Source organism: Engystomops pustulosus, chromosome 7 (genome assembly GCF_040894005.1).
Source record: "Engystomops pustulosus chromosome 7, aEngPut4.maternal, whole genome shotgun sequence".
Taxonomy (NCBI): domain Eukaryota; kingdom Metazoa; phylum Chordata; class Amphibia; order Anura; family Leptodactylidae; genus Engystomops; species Engystomops pustulosus.
In genome coordinates, this window is record NC_092417.1 from 125310214 (window position 1) to 125327633 (window position 17420).

At 43.4% G+C, this 17420-nt stretch overlaps 1 protein-coding gene across 10 annotated transcripts in view; it reads left to right on the plus strand.

Annotated features, from left to right (window-relative positions):
• Positions 1-17420, plus strand: part of PRMT7 (protein arginine methyltransferase 7) — a 530266-nt gene that overhangs the window by 220170 nt on the left and 292676 nt on the right. For all 10 annotated transcript variants that reach the window (XM_072117757.1, XM_072117754.1, XM_072117758.1 and 7 more), the window contains one exon: positions 643-770. In XM_072117757.1, coding sequence (XP_071973858.1) covers positions 643-770 — 128 coding nt within the window. The remainder of the gene's footprint in view (positions 1-642; positions 771-17420) is intronic.

Below are 17420 nucleotides of genomic sequence, written 5' to 3' on the forward strand. Positions count from 1 at the left end.
TCTGCCAATGAAAACTCTTTCAGGCAATGAGTTTACTTGATAAACTCTGTGCCTTCATGACTTTATACAACCAATTTACATCTCAATTCAAAGATGATTTACTGGTTTATGCCACCACACTAGATCATGAAAGTAAGTGAAAGGTATTAACCTGTTTAACATAATACTGGATTCTGCTGACCGTTTCCCTTTAAATTGATTTTAATATTAGTCCAATTTAAATTGTTGTTTCCATGTTTTTTACGTGGATAAGTAATAATATCCGAGAAGTGGGTTATCCAACCGCTGGGACCCCTCATTGATCAACATAATTGTTTAAAGGACATCTATCACCAGATCAAAGGTTGTAAAAAGGCTTTTACAATTATGCAAATGAGCCTGAGGGGCTCCAGGTTCCATAGGAGTTAATGGAGCCTGGAGCCCCTCACCTTTTTTTTCTTAAAAACAAGCATAAGAAGCTAAAAGAACAGCAGATCTTGCCAGAGGGGGCATATTCCAGTATGTCTGTATGTTTGGTTTCCAACCCTTGATGTGGCGATAGATGTCCTTTAAGAATTTGTCCTGCTCTCGTTGAGAAACGTTGTGGTTAGCTTGGAATATATGACATATTTTAATCCTCTTTTTTTTCAAAACTTGTTTTAGTGGAGGGACCACTGGATGCAGTGTGTATATTTCCTGCCAGAGGAAATTAAGGTTACACAAGGGGAAGATTTTTCTCTCGTTGCCCATCAAGATGACTACTGTCTATGGTACAACTTGACAAAGCCAAGGTAAAGTAGCACAAACTGCACTATTGTGCCATCTGTGTGACATCTGTATCCCTCATTGATAAGTATCCTTACTGGGATAACACCTACAATTTAGGTCATCAACCTTTCGCCAGTTACCTCCAACTCAAAATTTTCCAAAGCTAAGTTATGTTGGAGGATCTTTCAGGCACAGAAGCAGACCAACCGCTAGCGACTTCTCCAACGGCCTACTGTAAAAGTGTTAGCATTTACAGCAGCATTTAAATGGTTAACAAATTTTTATATCTGATCTTTCTAAACAAACGTAATAATGCCCATATTGTGTTTCTCACCCTTTTCATTTTAGAATTATTTAATTTTTTAAGCTTCATGTTAGAAACCTTCCAGAAAGCTGATTCAAAAACACCCTGCCCACAGTTAGCTCTTTTATGCAAGAACATGAGAATAAAGTCCAGTGAGATTCCACCAACTACATCTATTTTGTCCAACCTTTAACCCCTTACCGACATGTGACTTACTATTACATCAAATGCCGGGTGTGAGGGTATGGAGAGGGCTCATTGGCTTGTCCCTCCCCATACAAGGACGGTGGTTGCTGCATATTGCAGCAAACACCCACCGGTTAACACCCACGGTCGGTGTTGGGAAATTTGGTAATGAAAGACTTGTCATTTTGGACACACAGTGAAAGCCATTAAATCTAAGCCCACAATAAAATAGAGCAAATGTCGTTTTTCACCATTTTCACAGAATTTGGAATAGTTTTTTCTGCTTCCCAGTATATGGGAAGTACATACCGTCACTATGAAGTGAAAACAAGCCTCACACAGCTCTTTAAATGGAAAAAGAAAAATGAAAACACAAGAACAAAATAGGAGATTGGCGGGAAGGGGTTAAGAATTAAACAAATTTTTTTTCCCTATAAACTGCAATATTTTTGCTCTTCAGAAAGGCATTCAGACCTCTCTTGAACATGTACAGAGTCCACCATAACATCATTTTGTGGCAGAGAGTTCCATAGTCTCACTGTTCTTAGAGTAAAGAACCTTTGTTTATTGTGATGGTAGAACCTTCTCTCCTCTTGGCGTACAGGATGCCCCCTTGTCCTGGTCACAGGCCTAGGTATAAGAAGATCTTTGGAGAGATCCTTGTGCTGCCTGTTCAGGTATTTGTACATTGTAATGAAGTCTCCCCTCAGACTGAATAATCCAAAATTTTGTAATCTGTCATTGTATTCTAGTCACCCCATTCCTCTAATAATCTTGGTTGCTCTCCTCTGCACCCCTTCTTCTATGTCCTTTTTATACACTGGTGCCCAAAATTGTTTACAATATTCCATGTGTGACCAGTGATTTGTATAAGGGCAAAACTATGTCCTTATCATGACAATCTATTCCTCTTGATGCATACCATAATAGTATTAATTTTTGTGAGCAGAGCGAGGCAGCTGCTGCTAAAGCAAAGTTTACCATCAATCAATCAATACCCACAAGTCTTTTCAGCTCCAGTTTTACCAAGTAATTGACTGTTGAGAACACAATTATACTTTTGTTTCCATGGTCCGAGTGCATAACGTTACATTTATCTACATTAAACCTCATCAACCATTTCTCTGCCCATTCCTCAAGCTTCCACAAATCCTTCTGTAATGCTATGCTATCAGCCTCGGAATTAATTACTTTATACAGCTTAGTATCATCTGCAAAAATTGAAACTTGACTGTGTAAACCCACTAAAAGGACATTAATAAAAATATTAAATAGAAGAGGCACCAGTACTGATCCCTGTGTCACAACACAGTTAACGTCAACCCAGTCTGAGAATTGGGGCCAATCTAAGAAATGACAATAGTAGTAAAGCGTCCGACCTAATGTCCAACCGCCCACTTCCTGAAAGTGACCGGTACCATGCCCCTTTTGATTCATAAGTACACGCCCCTTTCATTTAGTGCTATTTCTCTCCCTTTTTTATGCGGTTCTGTAATGTGAGGGTGCAGGTTTGTTGTAATCTGTGGGTACCTGGAGGCTGTGCGGAGTGAACCCCTTTTATATAATCTGTAGCAGATTCATATTATATTGGATGTCACACATAGTTTAATTTAACTTTAATTGAAATTGTATAACATTTATATACAATGTTTACTCATAGATAAAAGGGTGGCTGGCTGCTGTGCAGAAAGGTTGTACAGAGTGAACCCCTTTTATGTGATATGTAGCAGATTCATATTATATTGGTTGTCACACATAGTTTAATTTCACTTTAATTGTATTGACAAGGTAGCGAAAACCGCCAATACTCTCTTCTCTCAGACACTCTTAATTATTTGAGCATGTGTGCACTTTAGTAAGAAAAGACAGAAGACTCAAGTTCTGTTTTAGTCTTAGCTCATGCTCTTAACTCGCCATCCAGAAAAGAGAACCGAACTGAACTTTATATCCTGATACACAACTTTTTATATTCATACAAAGAGGCGTGGTTACATACATTAGAATCATTACAATTGGTGATAGCTACGTATATATGTCTGGCCCCCGACGCCTGCTGATTGGTCCTCAAAACTAGTCCTTGGTTGCTATGCCAGGGGTATTTCCAATCATCGTTGTCTACAGTAAATTGACCGCTAGTCAGGATGCTGGTGCTATTCTTAACAAACATCTGCTTTTTGATCATAAGACTTGAGTTTCACTGACAGTTGCATGTCTGGTTAAAACTGGTTTAAGGGAAAAGCTCTGTATTTCATAACAAACAGAGTACAAAAATATAGGGCAAAGGGCACATGTATACAATCATAAAGCATATAATTATTATGGACACATAATCGTTACTTTGACCCTCACAATTCCCCCCCTAAATACTGAGCTTTTCCCTACACTTCGCTAAATTTCATCCTTCCTGTAGGCTGTCCATGTGATGGGGGAGAGGATTGCTTCACCCTTGCGGCACTCAGGTTAACTTCCCAGCACTAACCTGACTAACACATGGAGTCCTTTTTCCTTTCCTTACACCAAAGCTTCCATTATTGGGGAAGGGGTCTGAGTATTCTGAGATCATAATAGTCATTTGTCAGGGAAGAATCTGGATGCTCCGGAACTGGAACATCAGGTAGGTCAGACAGGGCTGGGATATCAGGCAAGTCAGGCAGATTTCTATTCCTCATTGACATATAGCATAGGGATTGTCTTCCATCCTCCTGCCCAGGAGGTGTCTACCCCTGAATTTTCTTTCATCTCTGCTGCTAAGGCCGTGATCTTCTTTATTGCCATCATTGTTTTGCCATCCACACCTGAATTCTGAGGGATGTAAGTGCAACAGTCTTCTCCTATCATTCCACACACTCCGCCCCCTTTTCTGCAAGTATCATATCCAGGGACATTCTATTTTGTAGGGTCATCAAAGAAGCGTGAATAGAATACTGACATGCTATTGGCCAATTTACCAGCAAATTTCTCAGAAAAGGCTAGTAGACCTTGTTCACAGGCATGGTTATCTACAGAATGTCTCCATAAGCTTCTTCATAACCAAAACAAATAACAGAGGCTGAAGGACAGTAAAAATGCCAAGGATAATGCGAAAGGCAAACAACAGTTTAAATAAGAAAAATAGCTGAATTAAAACATTTAACTCTATAGCTGCTGAGTGGGCAACATACCCAAGGGCGGAACTGTAATGGCGTTTTAGTTCTCTTGCTCAAGATGGCCGCCGTAGAGGACTATATCACCAACAATTCCCCCCTTTTGAGCTTTGCTGGCCTGTAATTCCATCCTGAGCAACCTCTTCAAACTCCAGGTACCCACCAGTAGGCTAAGCCCCTACCTGCTGGACTTGTTAACTCTTCACCAGATCCCCTGGAGGCCAGTCACTCAGAGGTTACAGGTCTGCATACTCAAATCACATCACTGAGTTTCTATAGACTATAAAGAGGCTGGTTCTCCAACAGGCAGCATCATCCTCCGCTTCGGGCACTCCTGTCACGGTTCTTACCTGGACGGCCATCTGGGACATGGTGGACTTGATGAGGGGGACCACACAACACGCAATAAGTGACAAGAGCAAAATCACAATCCCCAATATCACCCCCCCCCTAAAAGGAAACACTTCCAATCCCCCAACCACAAACTGAAGGACAAAGTGTCCACCCCAGAGTTTCTCTTTGGTTCCCTGGACAGTCCTTAAATCTTTTCAGGAGCATGGGTAATGGATCCATAAGGGGCAGTGTCATCTTGGATGTAACAAGCCCCTCCCACCATCTTACAGACTCCTCCCTTCTCAGCATGTCCAAAGCCATGCGGTTCTGGAAAGCATCTTGGATATAATTCACAAATCTCTGTTGATTACAATAAAAACAGTTAACCCACAATCAACGTCTTTGCTCAAAGCTATCTGGGGAATAATGGACTCTTGTCCTGCCCTTATCTGATTGCGGGCCTTGTACTCATCTGGGACCCACCTTGGTGCTCCCACTGTATCTATATAAACGTTGTCATCTAGGTGCTTCTCTTAGACCTTCAGAATCCTTTGGGATTCTCTACCTTTCCTTTATGTGTCTGATCAAACTTTCCCCTGGGGATCATGAGGAAGGAATGCACAAGTGTTATCACCGTACACTCACCTTCCCAGCCTCTAGGCCTGACCTGACTCTCCTATCCCCACAAATCAAATGCACATCAGACACTGCTAATATAGGGTTACCTGTGCTGTCAATGTTAATGAAGGATTAAAGGATTTAATGAAAACTTCAATTTTGGATGCTTCCTTTAAATGACCAAAAATAAATAAGAAAATGTTCCCAATACATACTGTGAACAATATAAGCAGATACCATATACCCCAGCAGTAATAATATCCATACAATCATCCCTCTGTTTTTATCTTAGGGATGCTCCTGTGAAGAGACTGCATAGGGCCATAGTAATGTTCTGCTGCCCACCTATCCCTATGATTATTCTAAAATTCACATAACATACATGAAAAAGTTTCCTACGTGACAAACATACGAAGAACAAAGTTTTTAGAATCTTCTCAACATTTAGTAACAATACACTCTGAAACTGTTATACCCCCCCCCCCCCCACATATGCTTGCACTAATAACAACAACACTGATCTTATACTGCTTCAGAAAACACAAAATATATAGCTACCTATTACCTCCGACCCATCAATGTGCCAGCCACCTAATAATAACCCCTCAATATAGCCTTACATAAATACTATACACGACAGTTCCTCTTTAATAACCCTTCAATTTGGCTCTAACTTATCCCCCCACACTATGACCCACACCTAATAATCCTTCACACCAGATCCACACTAATTATGCCACACCCTAGTAATACCCTCATAATAATATGCCCCTGTGCCAGTATTGCCCCACACTAGTCATGACCCCAAGCAAGTAACAACCCTACACAAATTATGACCCCATGCCAGCAATTCCCTCACACTTATTGTGTAATTGTATCAAGAACATACCTCTCTTCACTAGAGGAGGCATGGTGGCATCATTATACCACGTCTCCTGCTCTTGGCCACTATACTGAGCTGCTAAAAGCAGGAGACGTGATGCAGTGACGTCTCCGTGTTCCCTGTTCTCTCTAGTGGTGCACGGACCTGACAGCAGAGAGAGAGGATTTCGTTATTTTAACACTAAAGTAACTAAGAACTGACTATCCAAGGTAAAATAAATTCAAGCACCCTAGGTGGTGTAAAATAAAAAATAAGTTTAAAATCATGAACATGACAAGTATCGCTGTGTCTCTAAAAACCTGATCTATCGAAATATAAAATATAAATATATATATATATATATATATATATATATATATATATATATATATATATATATAAATTATCCTGCGATACGAATGCTGTAACAAAAATAAAGTATACAAAAAAGTAACCCCCTTTCTGGAATTTTTTCCAGTTCCCTAGGACATGGTTCATTTACTAAGGGTCACCGTGTGCACTTGCACAGGTATTTAAGAAGTGGGGCGTGCATGGCTGCTATCATACTCTGGTGCAGGAGTGTCAGAGTATAAATCTCCCTCAATGACAGTGTGAGCACAGCATCATTTTATATCAACAATAAACCATTGTTTTTTTTTATTTTTTGCTGATTGTGAGATGAACAACAATGTGAGATGAATATGAATGGGAGGATCATGACACTGGTCAGTGTACACATATCCATAGCAGCACAAATATACATATACGCACACACATTTCTGTAGCATTTCTATATCCATATGCAGTACAATACATTCTATGCATTAACAATCAAACTTCAAACAATATATTTACTTGGTAGAAAGGCCAGTGCCTGTAACTTCAGAGGAATCAGCAGGTTTATACTGTAAGTAAACAGGGCAAGGCTGCATGCATCCTTCCCGGCCATACTATCCGGACGATCTGATAAGGTATCACAGCAGGTGAAGGTTAGTGAGAAGTGATAGAAGGGGCTGGATAGGAGAGGAACCTGTGCAGAGGGTTGGAAACATACAGCTCTACAGGGAGAGGGAGCTGGAGCTGATAGCAGCACAGACGCTACACAGAGCTGCTAAGTGACGGCATCTTCTCCTGGAAGCAGTAAGCTGCATATGGCTTTCACTTGCTCATGAAAAGACAGGGCCCGTTATCAGCCTAATCCAGACCCGGACTGCTCTCCTCTGTCTGCGCCCAGAGAACACAGACAGAATGTGGAAGCTCCAGAGACATCCGGGACACAGACCAAAAGATCTGGGGCACAGGCCCCGGATCTTTTGACCTAACGACGCCCCTGGTCGGCATACAATAAAGAGACAAGTTACATAGCATGAGTGTATGTTCTGCTAGTGTGGGTGACAAATACTAACAGTGATTACAGCAGGCAGCACACTACATTTAACAAACCTGAATGCACAGGGATCGCATATCTGTCACTGCTGTGCACTGTCAGGAATCTGTAACCCTCTTACTTCACAGTGCTAACGCTTTAATATCAGCATTTCTTTTGCAACCTATGAGTGTCTTGTAACACAAACAATTACAATATTTTCAAACACACTCTGGTTGATACAATTACCGTAACTGGCAACGTAGCACTGGTTGTATCTACAGAACTAAGCAATACTGATCTAGAATTTAGATCTGTAGACCTGCACATTTGAATAGGCACTTAAGTAGGAGAACAAACAGGAGTCCACTCCTACTTACGAGGGGAATAACCCTCGCTCCTTGCCCTTTATGATTAATCTAATAAACTTGAAAAAATGAGAAAATATTTTTAAATGTAATAATAAAAGTTAAATTTTACTGCCATCTTTTCCTTCTCCCAGTCCCCTTAACCTTTAAATTAAATCAGTTAACAATCGGTGGTGTACACCTGGCAGAATTTTTCCAGCATCAAGATAAATAATCAGTCTTCTGAACCTACCATTATTTTCAATGTTAAAGAAGGTCATTGTCTTATTGCACCGACCGTAGGCAGGGGCGCACCTGCCATGAGGCGAGTTGAGACTTTCGCCTCAGGGCGGCACGCCTCCTGGTGGAGGAGGGGGCGGCATTGTGGAGGCAGCTATGCTTCTCCACTACTACTTACAATAGTACTTGCATCTGAATGATGCAAATACTATTGCTGACAGCACCGCACGGCGCTGCTGTGACACAGGAAGCGCTTACTAGCGCCTCCTATGTCACTACTACAGAGGCATCCTGGAGGAGCGAGGAGGAGGGGGAGTGGGAGCGCCACATTCAAAGATATGGCTGATCTCCCTGAAGGTGCAGCCCAGGCAAAGCTGACAGGAGAAGCCCTGCCCACCAGCCCGGGCCTGCTGCACAGAGGAGACAGCTCCATAGGCCTCCCTGATGTATCCACTGCCTGACCCGGACCTGCTGCTGGAAATCAGGTAAGTGTAATGTGTATATATATGTGTCTTCTCTGTGTGTGTGTGTGTGTGTGTGTCTTGTCATGTGTATATATGTGTGTGTTCCCTGTTTATATGTCTTTTGTCGTGTGTATATGTGTGTAAATCATGTAATAGCTGTATATATATATATATATATATATATATATATATATATATATTTCTTGGCTGCAGCTCTGGCAGTAGCCTTGGTCATGGGAAAAGCTTCTGGCCACCCTGGAAAGAGATCAATGCACACAAGCACGTATTTCTACGTACCACTTTTTGGTAGCTGGATAAAATCCATCTGCAGTCTTTGAAAGGGATACAGCGGCTTGGGTGTCACCTTCTGTGGGGTCTTTTCCACCTTATCCAGGTTGTGGCGGGCACAGACTATACAGGCTTTCACTAGTCTAGTGACAGGGGTAGTAATGCCCGGGGCAAACCACTGGTGGTTTATGAGCACTAGCATGGCCATTTTGAATGTGTATGTCCGTGGGCTACTTGACTTACTGTCAGGTGCAGGGCTCTGGGCAGGCAGACCCTCTCTGCCAGCATCCAGGTCCCATCGGCATCTGGGCTCCAGCTTTCCTCCGCACTTCCTTCACTTCTGATGACATTCGGGCCACCAGGGACTGGAACACCTGTGGATCAAACTTTCCAACTCAGAACTCACCGCTGAGACTAGAGGACAGTCTCTGGGCTCCATCTGTGCAGCTGCCTTCGCCATCCCGTCAGCCACATACTTGCCCTTGGCTTGTGGAGTTACCAAATTGTGTGTTCTTTTACTTTTACTATCCTCACCTCTTGTGGAAGTAAGAGAGCATCCATGAGCTCTTTAATCAGTGTGCCATGCTTAGAGGGGGTCCCTGCAGAGGTGAGGAAATCTCTAGCCTTCCATAAAGGTTCATAGTCGTGTTTAGACGCCAGACCTACACCTAGAGTATAGATGTACCTTCCACCAGCTGTAGCACTTCCCTGAGTGCCGTCACTTCACCTCCTGCGCTGACCTGTGTGGAGGGAGTGGTTCTGCTTTTACTACGTCATGTGCGCCACTGACCACTGTATATCCAGTATAGAACCGTCTGTCTTCTCCTGCAGACCAGGAGCCATCTATAAGAAGAAACTCAACATCTGGGTTAAACACCATTCCCCCCCCCCCCCTCTCTGAATCCTGGAAGACTGGTGACTGAACGGCAGGATTCAGAGCTGTGCACCTTAATAATAATCTTTATTTATATAGCGCCATCATATTACGTAGCGCTTTACAAATCATAGGAAACAAATACAAATATAATAAAACATGACAGAGCACAACATTTGTATGGAACAACAGGAGTGAGGTCCCTGCTCGCCAGAGCTTACGGTTTATGAGGATGATGGGGTAACACGAGGTAAAAGAATATTTAATGGTCAAGCCATTCTTCTTAGGGAATAGAACAAAATATAATAAATGGAATTGCTGTCGCTTGAACCACTCAGCCGTCATCTTATATACCAGGTCCAGGGTGAATGGGACTGCAGAGAAGTCTGGTGCCTGTTGGTTGCTGGATAACAGATGGGAGGACGACACAGGACGGGTTAGTAGAAGAGTTAAAACTTCATGCAGTTAATGAGAGTTATAGGCTTGCCTAAAGAAATGGGTTTTAAGAGCACGTTTGAAACTTTGGAGGTTAGGTATTAGTCTGATAGTCCGGGGCAGAGCATTCCATAGAATTGGTGCAGCTCTAGAGAAGTCTTGGAGACGCGAGTGGGAGGTCCGCACTAGGGTAGAGGTTAATCTAAGATCACTGGCGGATCTAAGAGCACGAGTTGGGCGATAAACTGAGATAAGAGAGGAGAGGTAGGAAGGTGCAGCATTATTCAGAGCTTTGTGAATGAGGGTTATTATTTTAAACTGTATTCGAAAGGAGACTGGCAGCCAGTGCAGTGACTGGCATGAACTGGAGGCATCCGTGTAGCGTTTAGTCTGAAAGACGAGCCTGGCTGCTGCATTAAGAATCGATTGGAGAGGAGAGAGTTTGGTGAGTGGAAGACCGGTTAGTAGAGAGTTACAGTAGTCTAGTCGAGAGTGAATCAGAGCAACAGTTAGCATTTTACAGGTTTCAAATGTGAGAAACGGTCGGATTCTGGAGATGTTTCTGAGATGCATCCGGCAAGAGCGAGCAAGAGATTGAATGTGTGGCTCAAAGGAGAGGTCGGAATCCAACACAACCCCAAGACAGCGGGCCTGCTGCTTTGGGGTTATGGTGACCCCACAGACTGATATGGAGAGGTTAGGATAGGCTCTGTTAGTGGATGGTGGAAAGACAAGAAGTTCGGTCTTAGAAAGATTAAGTTTCAAGAAAAGAGAGGACATGATGTTAGAGACAGCAGAGAGACAGTCACGTGTGTTCTGGATTAAGGCAGGGGTGATGTTACGTGCTGAGGTATACAGCTGGGTGTCATCAGCATAAAGATGATATTGAAAACCAAATCTGCTGATGGTCTGTCCAATGGGTGCAGTATAGAGGGAGAAGAGAAGAGGACCTAGGACTGAGCCCTGAGGAACCCCGACAGAGAGCGGAACAGAAGAAGAGATAGATCCAGAAAAGGAGACACTGAAAGTGCGGTCAGAGAGATAGGAAGAAAACCAAGAGAGTGCAGAGTCCTTTAGACCAATGGAATGAAGCATCCTGAGGAGGAGCTGGTGGTCCACAGTATCGAACGCTGCGGAGAGATCCAGAAAAATGAGGAGAGAAGAGTCACCTTTGGATTTAGCAGTGAGGAGATCATTGGAGACTTTAGTAAGAGCAGTTTCAGTAGAATGCATAGGGCGGAAACCAGATTGCAGGGGGTCAAGGAGGGAGTTAGCTGAGAGAAAACGGGAAAGTCGAGAATAGACCAGGCGTTCCAGGAGTTTGGAGATGAAAGGGAGGTTAGAAACTGGTCGGTAGTTAGCAGCACTGGATGGGTCCAGGGAAGGTTTCTTTAGTAAAGGGGTAACAATAGCATGCTTGAAAGAAGAGGGAAAGACACCAGAAGAGAAAGAGAGGTTGAAGATTTTAGTTAGGTGAGAAGTGACTGCTGGGGAGAGAGACTGTACCAGATGTGAGGGGATGGGGTCACTGATGCAGGTAGTGGGGCGAGCAGAGAGAAGAAGCCTGGACACTTCTTCCTCTGTGACTGGCTCAAAGGAAGAGAGTGAACAGGGTAAGGTATCAGAGAAAAGTGGATTTATGGAGTTAGTGGACTGAGAAATTACTTCCTGGCGAATGCAGTCGATTTTATCTTTAAAGTAGGTGGCCATCTCTTCAGCCCCAAGGTCTGTGACCGGTGGCTGCACCTTTGGTGTTAGTAAGGAGTGAAGAGTATTGAAAAGCCTTTTGGGGTTGTTAGAGAGAGAAGTTATTAGATTAGTAAAATAGACCTGTTTAGCAAGATGGAGAGCAGAGTTATAGGATTTAAGCATAAATTTAAAGTGAAGAAAGTCAGAGGAAGTGCCCGATTTTCTCCACAGACGTTCGGCACTCCTGGCGCACTTACGAAGGAAACGGGTTAGTGCCGTCTGCCAAGGTTGCCTACATCTGTGTCGAAAGGCTCGAACCGATGGTGGTGCCATCTTGTCCAGGGCGCTTTTGAGAACATGATTGTAATGATTAATGGCCAGGTTAGGACAGGAGAGAGAGGAGATGGGGGACAGCGATGGCTGCACAGTTTCTATGAGGTGGGGAACACTGATGGCACGTGGGTTCCGGTATGTGTGATAAATGGACTTTCTGTACAGGACAAGAACTATTTACAGTAAAAGAGAGAAGGTTATGGTCTGAAAGTGGAAAGTCATTGTTAGTAAAGTCAGAGACAGAAGAGAGTCGGGCAAAGACCAAGTCAAGGATGTTTCCCTCTTGGTGGGTAGGTGAATCAGAGAGTTGTACAAGTCCCAGAGAGGTAGTAAGTGATAAAAGCTGAGAGGCTGAAGAGGAGATAGGGGTGTTCATAGGGATGTTAAAGTCTCCCATGATGAGTGTTGGGATATCACAGGAAAGAAAGTAAGGGAGCCAGGAAGCAAAGTGATCAAGGAACTGATGGGGTGAACCACCTTGTCAGTGTGACGCTCTGGGAGTGCACACTGGAGTCTGAGCTGTCTGGCCTTTGCTCAGATGCTTGGGCTGTACTTGGGTGAGGACACTGTGCAAGGTATGTGGGGTTTGCACAGTAACTGAGTGATCTGGGATCTAGGATCAACTCACTGGCCTTGCTGAGCAGTTGGCTGCACCTACTGACACATGAGGGGGTCCCCTCACGACTGAGTCTAACCGGGCCTAATAATGGGCCACTGGGGAGGCCACACCTAAGACACCTGTGGCCTAGATACTCGGTTCAAAAATAAAATAAAAGGTCTGCTTCAGTGGGGTGTGCCTAGGGCCGGGGCAGACAGGATTTGCCAGCTTAGGGCTATGGAATGCATCAATTGCCTCCTACTAAGGGCAAATGGGGAAGAGGCAATTTAGTTATCAAGTGGCAGCATCAGGCTGGAGGCAGCAGACCTTATCCCAGGCCTGCAGGAGCTGGCCAGTCCTAGAAACATGTGAAGAGGCTTAGGGCCTCAGGGAAGGGGCACATTCTGGACTGCCAGCTTTCTTTCCTCTGTCAGGTATCTGCCTGTGGCTGAGGAGCAGTGGCCTAGGAAGACCACCTTCTCCTGTCGGTACTGGAGTTTGTCTCCGGAAACTTTGCAACCCTTCTGGAACAAAAAACACATAAGGTCAATTGCATCCTGGCAAACAAAAACAGTAGGTCCTCCGCATACTGAAACGGTGAATAATATGTTACTCTCGGGGACTGCTGCCAGTGTGGGTCACTCATTGGCAGCCTGGAGATCATGGACCATCCTACATGTATCCGGCTGTTCTTTCTGGGTCTTTTTCTTGACTGGGAATGGGTTAAAATCATCACTGGGCTAGCAGGGGAGGGTTTGACAATGAGAGAAGCTGTCTGGGGGATGTACTTGCTGACGTCCTCGTTAGTTACCGCCCCCCCCTATTAGAATATGGCCACTCACTTTAGTCACCTCAGTAATGTCTCCTCCCAGCAAGTGAAAGCACGCCACCCTTGAGCTGGGCTCGTCTGGGATCGAAACTTTTGTCAGTCTTACTATGGCGTGGTCTGTGAAACTACCAACCCTGGTCTCTGTTTCCCTCTGGCTTTCAGTCACAGTCTTATCAGTCCCTGTGTATGCAAGTCTGGTAGAGATGTCTCTAGTCAGTTAACACCTATGGTAACAACCTATTACAAAGCAGATGTACACTACGCTCTCAGGTCACCTCCATTAATCCATTACTGTTTGCGTCTCCGCTTTATCTCATCCAGACATATAGGATTCTCTTAACCATCTATAAACTTCTGGCCAGACTCCAATGTCTCAACAAAATCCAGGTACACCTATGTTATTTTTTGTTTTTTTTTAGTCATAAAAGGAATAAAAGTCAGTCATAGGCTCTGTAATACAGTTGCAAGGCTTGTTCTTGCTCAGTCTGTTCGTGGGGTACACAGGAGGACATCACATCATACTCTATTCTTGTATCACAAGCAAGTTCCCCTCTGTCGCCCCCCCCCCCTTTTTTGTAAACTTGCACTTGCAAAGTCACTGTCTGTTCTCTCCTGAGCACAATACAGATCGCTTCAAGGCCAGTTCTCAGACACAGATTACAAGCAGCTATGGAGAAATTTAGCCGTCAAGGAATAAAATCTCTTTTTTCTCAAATTCTCTACACATCAAAATCTTTGAAATGTCCCTTATCGCCTGTCTCTTTCTCAATGGGCACTCTGAAGGATTCCTGTCAGTCTGTCCTGGTGTCCGTCTCTCAAAGCCAGAGGCTCTAAAGTGTCTGTTTGCAAATCTGATCAGGTTTTTTTTTTTCTTCACTTGGACATTCATCAAATCTTCAACATCCCAAAACTTTCAAACCTTCACTATTACTTTTCTTTTCAGCACATGCTACCAGCCCTTCTGTCCTGTTACATCAACTTGCACTTTTCCATCAGTCCTACTTTTACTCAACAACCTTCTGTCTACTTACATCTTTACACTCTGCAGGTCCACCCTTCCGGACCGTGTTGGCCGCCATTTTTTTTTTTTTTTTGAAAATTTTTTATTTGTACGCAAAATTGCATGATACAACAACTCCATTAATACATATATATTGCGTATAAATACATATCTAACAGCATATATGAATATCCCACCTTAACCCTCCCCATTCCCCTGCCCCCTCCTTTTCCAAAAAAAAAATATTTTGTTAATACAAGTATTATAACTATGTTGCATGCAGGTACTCCCGCCACAGAGGGTCGCAAACATAAAATATTTCCGCTGGTGCATATGCATTATCTATAAATACTCAACCAACCACCCCCTCCCCTAATCCCCCCCTCCCCATTATCAACCTTTTTAGATACCCACACAAAGTCACACAGTGAAAATATTACCAATAGTATATATACATATATAGATACTCAACCTAGGACCCCACCAACCACTCCCTCCCCCCTCCCCCCAATCCCCCCTCCCTCCCCCCAATCCCCTCTCCCCATTATCAAACTTTTTAGATACCCACGCTAAGTCACGCAGTGAAATATATCCAATAGTATATATATATTACAAATAGATGTTCAACCTACAACCCCCTCTTCACCCTCTCCCCGTTACCGACAGAGAAAAAGAAAAGAAAAAAAAACATACAACAGTTCCTAAGGTCCCTGTTTCCATTTCCCCCATATTCTCTCCCATTTTTTTTTCCCATCCGGTCCTTGTTTTTTGAACCATACTCGTTCATATTTCTTAATTTTTTCCACCAAGTTGAACCAACTTTCTATGGGAATATCCCCTGCACTCCCCCAGTTTCTTGCAATTAGAACCTTTCCTAGATGCGTAACTCTCTGCACCAGTAGCTGCTCGCCTTGATCTACTCCACATCTGTCCATATCTCCCAGAATCGCCACCCTAACTGTTGGGGTGATTGTTATACTTAATAAATTCGAAATGTAGGAAAAGACCTTAATCCAAAACTCTCCCATTTTTGGGCAAAACCAGATGACATGGGCAAAATCCGCTTCTTGTCCACCACATCTCAGACAACTATCTTCCGTCCTCACCTTCATTCTATATAACAGTGCCGGTGAAAAATAAATCATGTGTAAAATGCTATGTTGGATTAGTCTGTGATTCCAGCCCAACGAACAGTGTCTTATATTTCTATAAATGTTATTCCATATGATAGGAACATTATCCTCTTTTGCTACTAATTTCTCCCATTTATCTTGTGATTTGTGCCTAATGTTAAATGTCGTGCTCTTTATCATATACTTATAAATCTTAGAAATCATTTTCCTTGCGCTTTTACCCTTCTTTATAATCTCTAAACAGTCATGTGTAACTACCCTCAGTCCATACCCTTTCCTTTTCCTGAAATCCCCTACAGCGTGTACTATTTGACCATATCTCAGAAAATCTCCTCGGTCCAGATTGTATTCTCCTGCGACTTGGTCAAAATATTTAAACCTGCCTTCTTCAAAAAATTGTGCTATATACCTAACCCCCTTTTGTTCCCAAAACTTTAGGTCTGGTACTTTCATTAGTTCCGGTATCGAATAGTTGCCCCTTAGAGGTGTCATGTCCAAAAACCCATGAATTCCCAGTAGTTTTTTAAAGCCTGCCCACCCATTAAATAGCACCTTGGAGATTTCCCACTGTTTAAACTCCCCCGTATTAAGGACGCCACTCTCCAGTACCTCAAAGATCGAGATCTTTAAACCTTTTCTGGCTAGGATTAACCTTTGGTATACTGGATTATCCCTCCAGCCCACTATTCTGGTAATCTGTGCGGATATGTAATGGCCATAAAGAATAGCCATTCTTTATGGGATACCATAAAGAATGGTATCCCAAGTCCCCCATCTTCCAAGGGGCGATACAAGTGCCCCAGTTTCATGCAGACTTTTTTGCGCCCCCATATTAGGTCATTCAACATTGCTTCTATGACTTTAAAATATGATTCTTCTATCCATACTGGGCTGGCAGAGATTACGAACAGAATTTGGGGTAGCAGAATCATTTTAATCAACCCGATTCTATCTGCTCTAGAGAGGGGCAATCTATCCCAGCAATGAATTCTATTCCTAATAGCTCCCAAAAGGGGGATTAGATTTAATTCTACAAACCTATCTAGTTTACTAGAAACCTGGATGCCGAGGTACCTAAAGTTGCCATCACATATCGAAATCTTCTTATCCTGCATTTTCTCCCTTACTCCCACATCTAGAGGCATCAAGAGAGATTTTTCCCAATTAATCTGTAAACCGGACCATTTCCCATATTCATCAATCATCTCCACTACCCTTGGGACCGTATTCGGGGTGTCTTGAAGGTATAAGATCAAGTCATCGGCATAAAGACAAAGTTTATAGGAATGCCCTCCACTCCCCCCACCCACGACCCGTCCATCCTGCCTCAACAGAATTGCCAATGGTTCGATATATATGGCATAGAGTACCGGGGACAGGGGGCACCCCTGTCGTGTCCCTCTAGACAGTGGGAATGAGTCCGACTGAATTCCATTTACCACTACTTTGGCCCTCGGGGCCGCATATAGGCTCCGGATCTGTCCAATAAAGTTGGGACCAAACCCAAAACGTTCCAATACGGACCAAAGGAAGCTCCATTCCACCCTGTCAAATGCCTTCACGGCATCCAATGACAGGATGGAGCGGAGCCCCCCCCCAATCTCTATGGCCGAATACAGTCTATGGATGCA